We start from the raw sequence: 19,926 nt of genomic DNA, 5'->3' as shown, positions 1-19,926 counted from the left end.
TGTAGGTTATTGTGTTATCTGTAGATCATTCTGTTACTTGTAGGTCATTGCATTACCTGACGATAATTACCACTTGCCATGATTATATTATTAATTACTAAGTTTTGGAGACCCATTACCTTATCAACCACATCCAAATTATATAAATATATCCCACTATAATTTTTGTCGTCATTAAAATGATGCATCCATGATACCCTTCAAAGCAGCTTTAAGACACTACTCACTCACTCACTCCTCCAGATGATGGCTGGCACGGGCTTCCTGCAGTCCCTGATCACCTTCCCCAAAGACACCATCAACGATGAGACTGTCGAGCTGTTGTCTCCGTACTTTTCTTCCGAGGATTACACCATGGAAACTGCCAAGAAAGTGTGTGGCAATGTTGCAGGTCTAGCTGCATGGACTAAAGCCATGGCCTCCTTCTTTTCCATCAACAAAGAGGTGTTGCCACTGAAGGTGAGAAATATGGCGTACAGAACATAAAATGAACAGCACTGGCATTCCAGGCAAATAATGATTGTGTATATTTAGTCTTCTTGGTCATGTTTCATACTATGTTTTTACAAATGGAGTTACAATTTTTTTAATGGTGTCACCATGGTTGGAGGGATAGGATTTATAGAGAAATCATTGGTAACAGGTCAGAGGTTTATTACAGGGTTGGGGCGGGCTGGCGGGTGGGCAGGCCAGTGCTTGATACACTAAAATTATTAGTTTGGGGTTAATCCTGTCCATGTCTTTGTGCATTTATTTCATGACCCTCTGTAAGAAAACAAAATGTAAAAAAAACATTATTAGGCCAGGCCAATTTCTTGTTTTATACGGATTTTTGTCCTAAGAATAGGCAGGAGGGGAACAAAATAAAATCACCAGTCAAAGTAATATTCCTTTTAAATACTTCAAGCATTCACTTTTGGTAGTTTATGAAGTGTATGTGGGGCAAAAATATAATATAAACAAAATATCTTGTATGTTTACGTTTTTGGCCAATAAAAACATTAGGATTTTATATTTGGAGTGGGGAAGATTCCTTTTTCTTTTTCTTTTCATATTCTTGAAAAGATACAAGCAGCGGATCCGTAAAATAAGAAATAAAATTGGTCTGGCCTTATAATAATATCAAATGTTGATTTTTTTTCACAATCTCCCCAAATTTGTGTGTCAGTTTTTATGAACCTCTCCTAGAAATTATTACATATTTTGCTGACCTCTGACCCATGCAATCCTATATTGGCTGGAACCTGATACAATTTTGGTAATCACCAGGACCTTTGGCTGTTAAGGGTATAATCTGAAACAGTTTTGATTGGACAAAATTGAATTCTACCATGACTTCAGTAAATACTAAGGAGATAAACATACCATGTTGGAAAATCAGAGGTTTGGTTTTAAATCAGATATAGAGCTATTATAATTTCATTAAATACCTCTGATTTTCCAACACAGTATGTTTGTCTCTAATTACATGGGCAAGAGTGACATTTGTATTTGCAAGTCAAATAGTCAGATGTGTTTGGTGTGTATTAACATTTAATCTCCTTGATAATGTTTCAGATATTAATATGATGTAAAAACCTGATAGGATTATAGTCCTAAAGTCAAGTTTTAGTACTGTGAGCGTGATGATTTGAGAATCTGCACTGAAATATCCATGTAGTTCTTATTTACTCACCACCTTGAGGAATTGCAATCAGGTATGAGTTACCTCTCCTGCCCATCAGAAAGCACAGGTGTAAAACATAAAGGAAGTGTTAGCATTGAATTGTGAAGAGGTCTGTAGTATGAACAAACCAGAGAAGATTATTTCACAAACTACGAGTTCAGAATCATCTTGAATGCCATGTCTAATGTTCGTCCATTTGTATCCCAGGCAAATCTGGTGGTGCAAGAGGCAAGACTTCAGGTTGCTATGGGAGATTTGCAGAAGGCCCAGGAGCAACTGGATGCTAAGGAGGCAGAGCTGGCCATTGTCAGGGCGCAGTATGACAAGGCAATGAGCGAGAAACAGGTGAGGAAGTCTTGTAGACTGAGGTATGGTATAAACTTATTCAGCCCATGGAAGGCTGGCGTGAAAGGTTGTTATTCAACGTTACTGCCACATCTCTCACATTCCCTCAGTTGGCTTTTACATAGCATGGTAGTCTGAATAACTGAATAATATTTGCTGTAAGGAAAGCAAATATGCTCTATTTTTGCGCTGAATACAAATATTTCTAAATGCAATTAAGAACTGACATTTTTGTGTATGGTCAGTGTGTTTTAGGGATGTTGTGTTTGATGCTAGGAGGGTTAGGATGTTAACAGAAGTCAGTGTCTGTAAATGTTCACATCAACTATACATGTATAACTTCACAAAATGGTTATTTAATGATTAATTTACTAAAACCTATAGACTACAGTATCAGTGACATCCTTCCATGTAATAACTCAACACAAATCCTAGTTATTCTGTCATCAGCCGTTCTAGTTCTAGCCAGTGGGGAATCAGTGTCTGTTTGTAGACTTGGCCTAGTTTCTGTTCTGTAATGGAATCATAAACTGAAGAAAAAATTTACCTGGTTAACCAATGACATGCTATAGAATCACTTGTAATTTCTTAATATCACATGATACTGTAGATTTACAATCATCAACATTTACATGATACTGTAGACTTACAATCATCAACATTTACATGATACTGTAGACTTACAATCATCAACATTTACATGATATTGTAGGCCCTCATGGATGATGCCGAGACATGCAGACGCAAGATGAATGCCGCGTCTGCTCTCATCAATGGCCTGGCTGGGGAGAAGGAGAGATGGACAGAGCAGAGCAAGGAGTTCAAGGCTCAGATCGGAAGGTGAGCTGGCACTCCATGTCATGAGCACATTTTTGTTTTTGTTTTTTGTGTAAATGTAAACTACTTGAATGCTTGATTGTCGTACTGGACTTCAGTTCTAGACTTCATATGTGTGAGTGAGGAAGGTTTTAAGCCAACATAAGCAATACTTTGCTCTAGCGGAACCTAGAAATTTTCATTGTATCCATATAGGGAATCAAAGACGGGTGCGATCACTTTGGCCAATGGGCTTCCCTTTCCCCCCTTTTGGCTTAAAAAAGACTTGCCGGCTTGTGTCAAATAAACATTTGATTAGACACATTAAGTCATGACACTGTGGCCTAATATATTGTACCATGGTGTAATTTGGCATGCTGTTCATCTTGAACTATTGATAACATGACATAATGTTCCTGATTCCACAGGCCCTTGAGTTCTCAAAGGTTCATTTGCAGCAGTTCTGCTTAAACAAATTCTGCATATTAGTGTACCTGATACCAGTGTCTTCCAGATTGTCAAACAAACATTGTACCCACATATCGACATAAATTTCCCGTAGTCTTTTAGAGTAAAGTATGTTGACCGGTCACTAATACTTTGTCACTCTTCCTCCAGACTGGTGGGCGATGTGTTGGCCTGCACAGCCTTCCTGTCGTACTCGGGGCCCTTCAACCAGGACTACCGGTCTCTGCTCAACAAGGAGTGGATGAAGGAGATGAAGACGAGGAAGATCCCCTACTCCGCCAACCTCAACACCACCACCATGCTCACAGACCCAACAACGGTATGTACAGGAACACCCTGACATTTCAGTCTTTGGGACAGGAGAGCTCCACTGCATCATCACACTGTGCAGAGTCATGCCCCTTAGTATTACCTGGATTCCATAGATGCCACTTTTGCTCCGATTATGATCCTTAGCTTCTCAGCATCATGCTGGCACTCATCAACATGATCAAAGTGGTGAAAGTTCATTGTTCATGGCTCTTTCGACTTTCCTCCCACGGTATGCAAACACAGCATGTTACAACTCAAATACTGTATAAAATGGACGTCAAGCATTTGTATCACCCAGCTAATGTTCAGTGTGATGACTGAGAATCCTGGCTGCTGATCACTAAAGCACAAAATTATGAAATACCTCTGGATGTACATACCCGTTCAAACTGTATATGTTAGTATAGCAAAGCTTCAGTTATTAGAAGAAATAGCCAAAAGAAACATTGATAATTGGTTTCATTTGCAAATACTCTTGTTTATCCCTATGTTTATTCCTCTTGTTTATCCCTATGTTTATTCCTCTTGTTTATTCCTATGTTTATTCCTCTTGTTTATCCCAATGTTTATTCCTCTTGTTTATCCCTATGTTTATCCCAATGTTTATTCCTCTTGTTTATCCCAATGTTTATTCCTCTTGTTTATCCCTATGTTTATCCCAATGTTTATTCCTCTTGTTTATCCCAATGTTTATTCCTCTTGTTTATCCCTATGTTTATCCCAATGTTTATTCCTCTTGTTTATCCCTATGTTTATTCCTCTGGTTTATTCCTCTTGTTTATCCCAATGTTTATTCCTCTTGTTTATCCCTATGTTTATTCCTCTGGTTTATTCCTATGTTTATTCCTCTTGTTTATCCCTATGTTTATTCCTCTTGTTTATCCCAATGTTTATTCCTCTTTTGTTTATCCCAATGTTTATTCCTCTTGTTTATCCCTATGTTTATTCCTCTTGTTTATCCCTATGTTTATTCCTCTTGTTTATCCCTATGTTTATTCCTCTTGTTTATCCCTATGTTTATTCCTCTTGTTTATCCCAATGTTTATTCCTCTTGTTTATCCCAATGTTTATTCCTCTTGTTTATCCCTATGTTTATTCCTCTTGTTTATCCCTATGTTTATTCCTCTTGTTTATCCCTATGTTTATTCCTCTTGTTTATCCCAATGTTTATTCCTCTTGTTTATCCCTATGTTCATCCCAATGTTTATTCCTCTTGTTTACCCCAATGTTTATTCCTCTTGTTTATTCCTATGTTTATTCCTCTTGTTTATTCCAATGTTTATTCCTCTTGTTTATTCCTATGTTTATTCCTCTTATTTATTCCTATGTTTATTCCTCTTGTTTATCCCTATGTTTATTCCTCTTGTTTATTCCTATGTTTATTCCTCTTGTTTATCCCAATGTTTATTCCTCTTGTTTATCCCTATGTTTATCCCAATGTTTATTCCTCTTGTTTATTCCTATGTTTATTCCTCTTGTTTATCCCTATGTTTATTCCTCTTGTTTATCCCTATGTTTATTCCTCTTGTTTATTCCTCTTGTTTATTCCTATGTTTATTCCTCTTGTTTATCCCAATGTTTATTCCTCTTGTTTATCCCTATGTTTATTCCTCTTGTTTATTCCTATGTTTATTCCTCTTGTTTATCCCAATGTTTATTCCTCTTGTTTATCCCTATGTTTATCCCAATGTTTATTCCTCTTGTTTATCCCTATGTTTATCCCAATGTTTATTCCTCTTGTTTATCCCTATGTTTATTCCTCTTGTTTATTCCTATGTTTATTCCTCTTGTTTATCCCAATGTTTATTCCTCTTGTTTATCCCAATGTTTATTCCTCTTGTTTATCCCTATGTTTATTCCTCTTGTTTATCCCTATGTTTATTCCTCTTGTTTATCCCTATGTTTATTCCTCTTGTTTATCCCTATGTTTATTCCTCTTGTTTATCCCTATGTTTATTCCTCTTGTTTATCCCTATGTTTATTCCTCTTGTTTATTCCTATGTTTATTCCTCTTGTTTATCCCTGTTGTCTATCACTGTGTGTATCCAGTGTTTATTCATTATGTGTTGTTTCTCGACACCAGGTGGCTGAGTGGAATCTTCAGGGACTTCCTAACGATGAGTTGTCAGTCCAGAACGGTATCATCGTCACCAAGGCGGCTCGCTACCCACTACTGATAGACCCCCAGGGCCAGGGCAAGATCTGGATCAAGAACAGGGAGAGCAAGAACGAGCTGCAGGTGAGTCTGAGTTACATTTGGGTGTTCAAGCCAGGAACAGGTCAGACATGTTACATCAGACCTACCATGTGGATGATAGTGACCAGGGGCATAAACTATATTATCAATATACTTTGATATGAATATGTCTGTAATTGTTTTTTTTGCTTGTGTACCTCTCCTTGTGCAGAGAAGATTTGTATTTTCTTTTGTTATGTATGAAGCTGACGTGAACAAACTTCAGTGGTTGTATGCTGGAGACAGGTATGCATTTTGCAAAAACTTCCTGTAATGAATAAATACATCATCAGACTTTAAAACTAAGAATGTGAAGTGAGTGAGGATGGCTATATATGCCATGTTTAGCGATATTCGATAATGGTATCAGCCACAAGATAGTCTGAAAAAATACTCACGTGTTCATATTTTGCAGATCACCTCCCTTAATCACAAGTACTTCCGTACACATCTTGAAGACTCCATGTCTCTGGGCAGACCACTGCTTCTTGAAGACATAGGAGAAGAGCTGGATCCTGCCCTTGACAATGTCCTTGAGAAGAACTTCATCAAAGTCGGGTCCACCCTCAAGGTGAAGGTTGGAGACAAAGAGTGTGACATCATGAAGGGTTTCACGCTGTACATAACAACAAAGCTGCCCAATCCCGCCTACACACCCGAGATATCGGCCCGAACTTCCATCATTGATTTCACTGTCACCATGAAAGGTCTGGAGGACCAGCTCCTAGGACGCGTCATCCTGACAGAGAAAGTGGTCAGTGTTCCTCTCTGTTACACACATTTAAATGTCAGGACAGAAACAATTGTGTGTGCCTTAACTTCTTTTGAGTAGCATATTTACTTGTTTGCTGGCCGAGCCTGGTGTAAATTTCGTCAAAAGCCTTACCAAAAAAATATTGATGCATTTTTCATTGAAACTGATTTCAAGCATGCTTGTGTATTTATTCGAGTTTCCATTCTCTATATGACAGAAGGTATTAGATCATAGCAGTGCAAAGTTGAAATGTGGCATGTTTTTGACTGGAGCATTCCGTGTTAATTCATGCATGACTTTTTTACCTTTAGGAGCTGGAGAGTGAACGAGTGAAGCTGATGGAGGAGGTGACGGCCAACAACAAGAAAATGAAGGAGCTCGAGGACAACCTGCTGTTCCGACTCACCAGCACACAGGTAGGTACAGTCACTAGCTTGGACTTTGTCCCTTCAGTTTTGCTGCATGGTAAAGCTATCACACCTTGATGTCATGGAGAATGTCACCAGCTTTTATGTATAAACTCAGGCATAGGTGATACAGTGGTCCCAGATCTAATTTACTGTATAGTGTTGTCTCCCGTCCCCTAACCAGGATACACAGCTTTTGCTAGCATTAATGCTTTGTTTTCTCCATGATATACTGTGATACAGGTTAAAAATTGTTGCATGTATTGTCCTGACCCCACCATGATTTTGAAGAAATGTTTGATTTGTAAATCTGGATTTTGCAATCTCAGTTATGATACATGATCAGACTAAATGGTAGGATATAAATCAGTCTACTGGTAGGATATAAATGTAACTATTAATGGTTTCAGGGTTCCCTGGTCGACGATGAAGACTTGATCAATGTGTTGAACGTCACGAAGACCACATCACAAGATGTCCGCCAGAAACTTCAGATTGCAGAGGAGACAGAGCTGAAGATCAACACTGCCCGAGAAGAGTTCCGTCCTGTGGCCACCAGGGGTAGCATCTTGTACTTCTTGATAGTAGAGATGAGTCTCGTCAATGTCATGTACCAGACATCCCTACGACAGTTCCTCAACATCTTTGACTTGTCCATGAAAAAGTGAGTTTACATTTGTATTGTACGGCTAGCATTGGTTGCTGTAGACCAACTATTTGACATGAGTGAATTAATAATAACAAATGGGTCCATTACAGAATGGAGATGTGATAGAACAAAGTATTTGTATTCAGACCTGAAAGACTGGAGAACAGGAACTTTTCTGTTCTTTTTCACTGAGAAAATATCCACAAGATGATAAATCTTAGTACTTTAACACATTTCTCTGATGTGTACTGATACCTAATGTTTATCCTTTTCAAACATTTCTACCGCAGCATAAAATGTTTGGGATGCCATTTTGGCAATTTTGGCAATTCTGGGCAAATTAAAAGACTTTTGAAGTACAGAAATATGATTGAATCTGTCATGGTATGTATGTGAATAAAAGTGTACTTATTTCGGATAAATCTAACATATTCCCTAACCCTTTCTAACCTTTTTTTCAGGTCACAAAAATCTCCCATCACACAGAAGAGAATCACCAACATCATTGAATACATGACCTTTGAGGTTTTCAAGTATGCTGTACGTGGTTTGTATGAAACAGACAAGATGACCTTCACCTTGCTGTTAGCTCTGAAGATTGACCTTCACTGCAACAAAATCAAGCATGAAGAGTTCTCCACGCTTATCAAAGGTTAGTGACTGCATATTCTGGTGCCATGAAGTCTGTCTGTTCCATTGAGACAACATTAGTATTAGCTTAAGATTTAGACAAGATTAGACATAAGGTGTTTTCCACCTCATGGATGGCCCAGTGGCCTAGGTTGCCACCAGTTTAAGCCAGTCCCAGGGTTTCCTCAAACAAATCACATGGTCATGGATGATTAGTTTGTCCTATGATCTGTTTGAAAGGATACATGTCAGAAACAAACGTTATTCATGCAATACTGACAATTTTGTTTATAAACTTTTATGGGCAGTGGGGTAGCCTAGTGGTTAAAACATTCACTCTTCACACCAAAGACCCGGGTTTGATCCCCACATGGGTACAATGTGTGAAGCCCGTTTCTGGTTTCCCCAGCTGTGATACTGCTGGAATATTGCTAAAATCGGCATAAATCCATACTCACTCACTCACTTTAAACTTTTATGTCATTTGACTAGTTCTAAAATTCCAACCAGCATTCTGTCATAGATTGAAAATGCTTTAGATCTGTAGATGACATTCACAGTGACCTTACTCTTGTAGGTGGTGCATCCCTGGATCTGAACGTGGTTCAGCCGAAACCTCACAAGTGGATCATCGACCTGACCTGGCTGAACCTGGTAGAGCTGAGCAACCTCCACCAGTTCTCTGGGATCCTGGAACAGGTAGGTACAGCACTTACCAGATAGTGTTGGGCGGACTTCTGGTTGCAATATGTCCCCAGCATCCTTATTGCTTCATAATGAGAGATTCAACTGAAGGGTCATTCTCTTCCCACAGAGGTTACTTGTCATATCTTCCTACGTACCTCTGTTCTAATACGACCCTTTCATGGTGCGAGTGTTCAGGTTTCATGATTGGTTGCAATCAGATTTAGTTGTGCAATCAGCAGCGTTGTTTCAAAAGTGATCATTCGCAAGGACTCGGTAATTTATGTATGCTTCGGGAAAACTAGAATCTCTTCCCCGCAAACGTTTCTTCTAGACAGAACTCAGTCATGTAATAGTGGATCAATGGCGTCTCCATCGCCCTCTTTGAAAATGGACAAGCTAGCCATTAAATGTCTTGTGTGTCACATCAACACAAGTCTCCGGCAGAGGAGGAATATGTGTGGCCCCACATTTGCTTGCATTAGTCAAGTTGGATCTAAGTCGATGTAACACGTGTTCTGATTGGATAAAAAGAAGGGAGATAATTTGTGTTGCGATTTTTGGCCACTAGGGGATTTTACGAGAACCGGGAAATATGGCTGTATTAGAACAGAGGTTCGAAGGAAGATATGACAAGTAACTTCTGTGGGAAGAGAATGCTGAAGGGTGGGAGTTGGTTACTTGCTGATGTCTTCTGACCCTCATGTCCTGGGATGCTGCTTGTTGTTACAAGCACCTGTCTAGACTCGACTGCTCAAGGATACTGTGATATTGCTGACTCCAGGGCAAAAGTAGAAAAGTAATTCTTCAGTCCCCGGTGCCTTTTGGTGTCAACACAGGCATGTTGTCTCTGTGGTGATAAAAGTGGTGATAAAAGTGGTTGGGGGTTCTTGCATGTGTGCAGCCGAAATGCAGGTGTCATGCAATAACTATTTCAATACATATGTAAATAGATGTGTTGCGACAGAAAATTCCAAATTCCAAAACATCCACCAATTTAATTTTATCCTCCAGGTAACTCGTAATGAGAAACAATGGCGACAGTGGTTTGACAAAGATGCTCCAGAAGAAGAGGTGATCCCAGACGGCTACAACAACTCACTGGACGTGTTCCGACGTCTGCTGCTGGTGAGGTCATGGTGTCCAGACCGAACACTGTCCCAGGCCAAGAACTACATCGGAGACACACTAGGACAGAAGTATGCTGAGGGGGTGATCCTGGACATCGAGAAGATGTGGGAGGAGAGTGTCTGCCGCACGCCCATGGTGTGTCTGCTGTCCATGGGGTCAGATCCGACCAACAACATTGAGGCACTGGCCAAGAAGTTCAGGCTAGGTATGGAGACACACCATTCTTCATATGGAATGATCTTTTGAAACATGAATGGTAGTTTGAAATTGAAATTGAATAGACAGTAAACTTTTCTTATACCAAAAGCATCCACGAGGAAAGTCAATTTAGCTTCTTCAAACATTTCATGGGTTTAACTTGATGTCTTGGTAGGCATCTCTCTATACTGTATTAAGACAACAAAAATAGTTTTGAAAGTTTACCCTGTTTGCCCTCTCTGGACTGTCTTCAAGCATCCTTGTATTCCTCTCCCAGAGTAATGGGTCTTACTGTAGAAGCAATTTTGTAGATTTTTCTAAGCAGAAAGATAACATGAGGAAAGTCAATTTAAGCCTATTCAGAGATTCATTGTGGAAATGTTTATCTTGGCTTTCTGCATTGTAATCTTCATTAGGATAACATATTTGACAATTTACACCTGCTACCCTTCCATTGATCCAAGTCTGTCTTCACGCGTGTTTGTTTCCCTCTCACAGAATACCGGGCTATATCCATGGGCCAGGGCCAGGAAGTACATGCTCGACGCATGATGGCACAAGGAACACAAAATGGTGGCTGGCTCCTGCTGCAGAACTGTCATCTCAGTCTGGACTTTGTGGAGGAGGTGATGGACACCATCATAGAGACCGAGAACATTCATGAAGAGTTCCGTCTGTGGGTCACCACCGAGGTGCACCCAAGTTCCCGATCAGCTTCCTCCAGGTGAGACTCGGAATGACCTTGACATACTAACCAACCTTCATTTCTTGTCTGTCCTTGAGATCCTTACTGACCATGGGATATTACTGACCATGGGATATTTTCACGCTGGAAATATTTGTTTACTTTTGGAAAAGAGGTTATTGAACATTCATTGTTTAAGTTAGTGTCATACTTTACACTATTTCCTGTCTTGATAAATAGAGGAATAATTAATTACAAACATACAGACAAAGCATTTTAGTAGTTAATCAAAAATTTCCCAGAATTGTGGAAGCAGAACAAGTTGGAAATAATTCTTCATAGTTGATAATGTGTATCAACCCTGTAACAGATCGCCATCAAGTTCACCATGGAGCCTCCCCAGGGTATCAAGGCGGGTCTGAAGCGAACCTATGCCAGTATGACCCAGGATTACCTGGACATCTCCAACATGCCACAGTGGAAGCCGATGCTGTACGGTGTCTCCTTCCTCCATACCACAGTGCAGGAACGCAGGAAGTTTGGTCCTCTTGGATGGAATATCCCGTACGAGTTCAACGCCTCTGACTTCAACGCTAGTGTACAGTTTGTGCAGAACCATCTGGATGACATGGACATCAAGAGGGTAAGTCAGAGTTTGGGTTAGTGATGGACATTAAGAGGGCATGTCAGAGTTTGTGCTAGTGATGGACATCAAGAGGGTATGTCAGAGTTTGTGCATAGTGATGGACATCAAGAGGGTATGTCAGAGTTTGGGTTAGTGATGGACATCAAGAGGGTATGTCAGATTTTGGGTTAGTGATGGACATCAAGAGGGTATGTCAGAGTTTGGGTTAGTGATGGACATCAAGAGGGTATGTCAGAGTTTGGGTTAGTGATGGACATCAAGAGGGTATGACATCAGAGTTTGTTTGGGTTAGTGATGGACATCAAGAGGGTATCAAGAGGGTATAGTCAGTGATGGACATCAAGAGGGTATGTCAGACATCAAGAGGGTATGTCAGTGATGGACATCAAGAGGGTATGTCAGAGTTTGGGTTAGTGATGGACATCAAGAGGGTATGTCAGTGATGGACATCAAGAGGGTATGTCAGAGTTTGGGTTAGTGATGGACATCAAGAGGGTATGTCAGTGATGGAGAGTGATTCAAGAGGTTAGTGATGGACATCAAGAGGGGTCAGAGTTTGGGTTAGTGATGGACATGGACATCAAGAGGGTATGTGGGAGTGATGGACATGGGTATGTCAGTGATGGACATCAAGAGGGTATGTCAGAGTTTGATGGACATCAAGAGGGTATGTCAGTGATGGACATCAAGAGGGATGGACATCAAGAGGGGTATGATCAGAGTTGTCAGAGGAGTAGTGATGGACATCAAGAGGGTGGGTATGGGTCAGTGATGGACATCAAGAGGGTATGTCAGAGTTTGGGTTAGTGATGGACATCAAGAGGGTATGTCAGTGATGGACATCAAGAGGGTATGTCAGAGTTTGGGTTAGTGATGGACATCAAGAGGGTATGTCAGTGATGGACATCAAGAGGGTATGTCAGAGTTTGGGTTAGTGATGGACATCAAGAGGGTATGATGGACAGAGAGGGTAGTGATAGGGTAAGAGTGGGTTAGTTTGGGTTAGTGATGGACATCAAGAGGGTATGTGAGAGTTTGGGTTAGTGATGGACATCAAGAGGGTATGTGAGAATTTGGGTTAGTGATGACATCAAGAGGGTATGTCAGTGATGGACATCAAGAGGGTATGTCAGAGTTTGGGTTAGTGGAATGATTGGGGACTTCACATTCACAGAGAGAATAGTCTCAATGTTGAAACCTGAAGAATGGTAGAAACCATGCTGCTGGGATGTTTTTGTGGAATGGTAATTCAGAAGTGATGCTTGTCATAGACAAGTACTGTTTTGGAACTGGCGTTCACCTCCAGGGCCCAACCATCAAAGTGATCTAATGCTGTGACTATTAAAAGTCCATTATAATAAATGTGAATTATGAAAGATATTCTTCTAAGATCACTTTGTGAAGGAACCCTGGTCTGTCATATTACAGTGCTGTAATAAAAGATACCAAATAGTCAAATGTTACACAAGAAACCAGTTGATTATTGTGGGAGAGGAGGGCAGATATGTTTAGTCTTTGCAAACATATTTGACATATGTCTGTAGCATCTCCAAATCTTTGTTACTCATGTTTGGGGGCAGTGTTAGCTGAAATTTATACAGTATAACAAAATATTCTGTACGTACATGCACAGTTATTTTGTTCACAGGGTGTCAACTGGACTTGTGTGCGCTACATGCTAGGTGAGATCCAGTATGGCGGTCGAGTCACTGACGACTTTGACAAGCGCCTCCTGAACACTTTCTGCAAAGTTTGGTTCGGGGAGATCATGTTCACTCCTGCCTTCAACTTCTACAAAGGCTACGTCATCCCCAAGTGCGCCAAGCATAATGACTACATGGAGTACATCAACAACCTGCCCATCAAGGACACGCCAGAGGCCTTCGGACTACACAGCAATGCTGACATCACGTACGTTACAAACAGTGGGAAGTTTCCGCCTTCAGACAATGTTCAGGACTGGCCAAATTTCTCTTGCGTCAATGTTAAGCCTGCCTTGTAAAAGTAAAATAATACATATCAAACACATTATATATCATTCATGTTTTGTGCTCTCTGAATTTTTTGTTTGTTTTTGTATTTCTGTTAAATCTTTTATTTCAAGATTATTATTTATGAACCTTTATTTAATTCTTCAACTTATTATCTTCTGTGGACAGGGCTTTTCTATAAAAAAATATTTATTTATTTTGGTTGTAAATATATCTGTGTGTTGCTTGATTAACTTGACTGTTTGATGTGACAACTGAAAAATTTGTTTCACTGAAAAGAACTGATTTTTTTCATTGGTAGTAGAAATATGTTTTGAGTTGGAATGGGTGTTGCACTGTATCTTGCCATCTATTGCCAGTCTGGTTCCAGACACAAAACACACAGCTGGTGTTCCACTGTATCTTGCCATCTATTGCCAGTCTGGTTCCAGACACGGAACACACAGCTGGTGTTACACTGTATCTTGCCATCTATTGCCAGTCTGGTTCCAGACACAAAACACACAGCTGGTGTTACACTGTATCTTGCCATCTATTGCCAGTCTGGTTCCAGACACGAAACACACAGCTGGTGTTACACTGTATCTTGCCATCTATTGCCAGTCTGGTTCCAGACACAAAACACACAGCTGGTGTTACACTGTATCTTGCCATCTATTGCCAGTCTGGTTCCAGACACGAAACACACAGCTGGTGTTGCACTGTATCTTGCCATCTATTGCCAGTCTGGTTCCAGACACAAAACACACAGCTGGTGTTGCACTGTATCTTGCCATCTATTGCCAGTCTGGTTCCAGACACAAAACACACAGCTGGTGTTACACTGTATCTTGCCATCTATTGCCAGTCTGGTTCCAGACACAAAACACACAGCTGGTGTTACACTGTATCTTGCCATCTATTGCCAGTCTGGTTCCAGACACGAAACACACAGCTGGTGTTACACTGTATCTTGCCATCTATTGCCAGTCTGGTTCCAGACACGGAACACACAGCTGGTGTTACACTGTATCTTGCCATCTATTGCCAGTCTGGTTCCAGACACGGAACACACAGCTGGTGTGAAGCACAACTAGTGGGGTGTCTGACATTGATGTTACATTTGAAAGTTTAGATGGTGTGTTGATTATATAAATATTGTCAGGCACATCCAGTGATACAAGGTATAAATATTGACCCTGGTGCTCTCTCTGCAGCTACCAGAGCAGCACAGCCTCCAACATCCTGGACACCATCCTCCAAATCCAGCCCAAGGACAGCAGCGGCGGCACAGGTGAAACCCGCGAATCCATCGTCTACCATCTCTGTGACGACATGTTGGACAAACTACCGCCTGACTATATCCCGTTTGAGGTCCAGAACCGACTCCAGAAAATGGGCATCCTGCAGCCGATGAACATCTTCCTTAGGCAGGAGATTGACAGGATGCAGAAAGTCATCACGTTGGTGCGCCTGACCTTGACTGACCTCAAGCTGGCCATTGATGGTACTATCATCATGAGCGAGGCCTTGAGAGATGCCTTGGACTCCATGTATGATGCCAGGATTCCCAAGGCTTGGCAGAAGGTGGGGCGCACTTTCAGGATAAATATAGTACTGATGCTCTCATATAAGACAAGATATTGACAAGATAGAACAAATTATAGAATACCATTTTGTATAAATATCTACTCCAGTAAACTATGTTATTTCTGACACACTTGCAGCAGATTAATGGATTTAATGAACTTGTCTTTGGTCGGGCCATTAGCTGAATATTTTATCAAATAGAAGTCCAAATGCTTATAACGAACTATGTTTATAACAGACTAAAATTAGTGGTGCCTTTTAGTTTGTTATTATCATAGTTTGGCGAGTTAAATGTAGGTTGGAGACTTCAGCTACTAGCCATTGGCAGGCATATGGCTTGTTAAAAAATGTTCTGTCAAGTATGTGTACTATATGTAATTTTCAAAAAGGTATTAATCATCTGGATCTGTTTGTGATCATGTGACCTTTCTATGATAATGTGACCTTGCTATCTCAGATATCCTGGGACTCCAGCACTCTTGGCTTCTGGTTCACGGAACTCATCGACCGCAACAGTCAGTTCAACACCTGGTGTTTCGATGGCAGACCAAACACGTTCTGGATGACTGGCTTCTTCAACCCACAGGGATTCCTCACTGCTATGAGACAGGTCAGAACAATCTGTCCTTAAGACATACTGGTACCTCTTGCACAGTTTGGGGCGGTGGGGTAGCCTAATGGTTAAAGCGTTGGCTCGTCACGCGGAAGACCTGGGTTCGAATCCCCACATGGGCACAATGTGTGAAGCCCATTTCTGGTGTCCCCCGCCGTGATGTTGCTGGAATATTGCTAAAAGCGGTGTAAAACCAAACTCAGTCAGTCAGTCTTTCACAGTTTACTGACTACCAAAATAACTGTTTCAAATAAGTTGTTATATTTCAGTGTAATAGCAGTTTGTTTAAAATCACATCTCAGTGCCTACTACCGCTACCCAATCTGAGGATGTCCCATTACAGGTCATGATGGAAGTTTCACGAAGTTTGACCAATTAAACGAATAAGAAGTTGACATTAACCAATCTAGCTTAGCTTTGTTGAGCTTTTTGGCACTAGATCAACACTGCTACCTTCCATTCTAGACTACGCTTTGAAAATTTTTGATTCAGCATTTGAAAACTGATAAAAAATTCATTTCTGGAATGTTCATAATTGATGGTTGAGATTGTATTTAAGTCCTTCCCAAAGTCTGCATAGAATCCCATAGAAGCAAGAAATATATGACATACCATGGCCCATGGTAACCTTATCAAGGCCGAATGATTAGAAAACACATTCTGGCGGTCACTTCCCAAGTAAGCGATGTCTGGTTGGTGGCAGGAGTGGTTCTCCTGACTTGACCTGCCTGCATGGTGCATAGTGATGAAACTGGTGTTGTAACTGATGCAACCACTCCTTACAATAGAATCATCAAGAAGATCAAGATGCTGGGGATGCAGGTCAAAGGTTAATTCTGTGTAGGATTTGGTTCTCCATCAACATAAAGTACTTAATTTGGCATGAATATATATTCATTCAGATTGTCCCCAAGCATGATCAAATATGGATTAATTCTGTTTGATTGGAAATAAACACTATTAGCATGTCCCCTCTGTCTACAGGAAGTGACACGTGCCCACAAAGGATGGGCCTTGGACACCGTCATCCTCCATAACGACGTCACCAGGTACAACCGGGACGATGTGACTACGCCACCAACAGAAGGCGTGTATGTGTACGGTCTGTACCTGGAGGGTGCTGGCTGGGACCGCAGAGGAAGCAAGCTGATTGAACCCAAGCCTAAGGTGCTGTTTGAGCAGATGCCAGTGATTCACATCTACGCCATCAACAGCACGTCGGGGACAACGGATACACGCATGTACTACTGTCCCATCTACAAGAAACCACGGCGTACAGATCTCACATACATTGCCGGCGTTGTCCTCAAGACGAACCAGCCCCCAGATCACTGGGTGTTGCGTGGTGTGGCCCTTCTCTGTGACATCAAATAAACATTCTTTACAGACTTTACATGAGGAGAAATGTGATCTGACTTTACAACTTCTAGGTATTATGAATAGTCCTAGCTTAAGATTTACCATATTTCTTATCATCAAAATATTTTCTGTTATTGGAAAATGGTCTTGATTCATGTGTATTCAAATATTACCTTGCTTTGTATAGAAAACATATCAAACTTTGGTAGTTTAATAAACCTGCTTGCTAAGACTCTTTTCTGACAGTTCTTTGGAACAGTGTTATGTGTGCCCTTAGACACAGTCAAGAGCTGGTTATAGTGCTCTAAAATTACCACTGGAGCAAATGTAGACTTCAGCTTATGTGAAAACTGGTTAGGGAAATCCTTTTACTTCTAATCATGGATGAACAGCTATATGCATTGTCTATTGTGCTTGGTAGGTTTTATCCATTTGATCAAATTGATACTTAATAGTACAACCAGTTTCTGATTTCTGTAGTATTTTTTGTGTAGATAATTAATTTTGATTTGAAAATGAGCCTTTTAAGAAGGCCTACAGTGTTCCAGTTCTGACCTGATCATAGAATATTGCATTCAGTTGTCACACTGTTTTAGTCCGTCCAAGTTTCACTGCACAGATATTCTTTTGTTGTGAATCTTTACTAAGAGTCATCTATTTTCTTGATACAAATGATTGGTATTAGTATCCTGTGAATATTTATTTGAAGAGTCCACTGTACCTACTTTCAGTATATCTGAGAGCCCCTTCACACTGTGATAATATATTTACATACATTTACTGTGTGTCTAGCTGGTACATAGAGTATCAAAGATAGTGCTTCTACTAATGTATATGGGTGGGTTGTGACATGCATTCAATCTACAATAGAGCAATGTTCTAACACACATACACCCACAATATAATATCTTTGTGTTTGTTAGGCAAGACCATTTTTTGTTTTATTTTATAGATAAGCCTTTCCTAAAAGTGAAAATGAAAAGAATATATGATCACAATGTTTTATTAAGTTTGAATATTTGGGTTTTTTGTTTAAGATTCATTAATAAGAAATAAAAAAATGTTCTTGTCTGACCATTGATTAGTTATTCTAAAAGTACTATGACAGATATGTAGCTTTAGTTTTGTAACAGGTTTGTAGCATTTTACATTCTTCATAGTGATTGTGATACAACTTCTTGCAATAATATCCAGCAAAGTGATATTTATTCAGCATGTGTAATAACAGATTTCCCAAACAGTATTTCAGTTTTATGTAACTTCAGTATTCAACCTGACATTCTTCATCCACACCTGATGAAGTTCCTAGTCCAGAGTTGTCTCCCTTGGCTGTATTCCCTGTAGGATGTGTTTACAACGAACTGTGATAATGAATCTGTCTTGATTTGATTGGCTGATATATTTTAATATTTATTGTCCTGTACAGAATTGTTATTTCTTATACCTGTTTAGTTTCATCCGAATGTTCCATACATCCATGTTTATTTTCTGTCTATAGTTTATGGAATAAAATACTTTCATAACTAATGTTGTAGACATCATGATTGTTTCAGTGAGACAGACACTACTTTACTTTACTGTGAAAGTGTAATCCAGATATAACATATACTACACTTGAACTCTTTGTAAATGGCATTGTGTACTTACAGCTTTGGGCCATGGGAGCTCTGCCAATTAACACTCATCAGTGGGTACACAAAGTATGTGATACGGGCCACCTTTTGTCAAGACTTCCATTTTTCTGGAAACTGTGGTGGCTGAGTGGGTTAGATCACTGACTTTGTGTGCTACGATTAGGTGGCGATTAGGTGCCTTACTCGTAGTGTGTGGGTTCGAATCCTGAGATGGGATTCAACCCCAAATGTACTAGAATCTGTACTTTACTTGGAAATGTAATCCCAAATATAACATGTCACATTTGTCCACTCTAATGGTTGTTTGTATTCCCAGAGAATCATGGCACATGATGACGTCAGCCAACTCACACATTGACCATTCAAACCACTCCAGATCCATTTATGACTTGCTCTGAATCGGAACTACCAAACGGTTGTCGGTTATCTTAAACAACAGAAGACACAGCGGCACTGCGGCTACATTGATAAGATCATATAAATCTGACCATGTTTCATTGATTCAGACAGGATGTGATATAAAATCTACCTGTCAGTGTGTTGAGTGCAGATTGATTCATTGCCAACATACCTCATAGAACTGATCCTGGAATATCAGATGAGGTCAGTACAATTCACTGATTGGCATTGCTTCAAGATACCATTAATCATGTCGATGGGGATGAGCCCTTTGGGAGAGAGCTGTTCGCAAAACCTGGCCCTCAGCTAAACAGAACTTTCTGTCACCAATCATAAGTAGCATCTTGAAACATTCAAGTCGATGCTCAAAACAGATCTCTTCTGAGACATTTCCATCATAGTCAAGACGTTTTACATTTACTTCTTAGCAGTTTTTAACTGTAGCATAGCACTTTATAGATGTATAAATATTATCATTGTTATTATAGATTTACAAAATTGCTACCCAGCTAGCGATATTTACAGAGTGACACACACACAATAGTCACTTTTCATAAACTTTACTTTTCTTTAAACATTCTAAACAAAACTTTTCACCGTACCATATCTCCAAGAAACCTATTAAGCACCCTGCTTTTAAGTCCCCTGACCAACGGCAATAACAATAACAATATGCACAGTAAGTAATCTCTACAAGCACCTGCTATGAAGACTGAAGATTTACAAGTTAATTG

The 19,926-nt window shown here is 40.1% G+C and overlaps 1 protein-coding gene across 1 annotated transcript in view; it reads left to right on the top strand.

Annotated features, from left to right (window-relative positions):
• LOC124273788 (dynein axonemal heavy chain 5-like) overlaps window positions 1–18,686 on the top strand; it is a 97,921-nt gene extending 79,235 nt beyond the window's left edge. The window contains 18 exon segments of the mRNA XM_046709095.1: window positions 244–459; window positions 1,874–2,011; window positions 2,724–2,851; window positions 3,446–3,614; window positions 5,691–5,846; window positions 6,259–6,597; window positions 6,909–7,013; window positions 7,415–7,668; window positions 8,115–8,305; window positions 8,861–8,982; window positions 9,982–10,303; window positions 10,795–10,992; window positions 10,995–11,020; window positions 11,352–11,624; window positions 13,276–13,538; window positions 14,815–15,184; window positions 15,645–15,797; window positions 16,785–18,686. Coding sequence (XP_046565051.1) covers window positions 244–459; window positions 1,874–2,011; window positions 2,724–2,851; window positions 3,446–3,614; window positions 5,691–5,846; window positions 6,259–6,597; window positions 6,909–7,013; window positions 7,415–7,668; window positions 8,115–8,305; window positions 8,861–8,982; window positions 9,982–10,303; window positions 10,795–10,992; window positions 10,995–11,020; window positions 11,352–11,624; window positions 13,276–13,538; window positions 14,815–15,184; window positions 15,645–15,797; window positions 16,785–17,174 — 3,813 coding nt within the window. The 3' untranslated portion in view covers window positions 17,175–18,686.
• Window positions 18,687–19,926: the final 1,240 nt, after the last annotated feature.

Source organism: Haliotis rubra, unplaced genomic scaffold (assembly GCF_003918875.1).
Source record: "Haliotis rubra isolate DU_JTF1 unplaced genomic scaffold, ASM391887v1 Scf184, whole genome shotgun sequence".
NCBI lineage: Eukaryota > Metazoa > Mollusca > Gastropoda > Lepetellida > Haliotidae > Haliotis > Haliotis rubra.
This window is presented reverse-complemented; position numbering and strand designations above follow the sequence as displayed.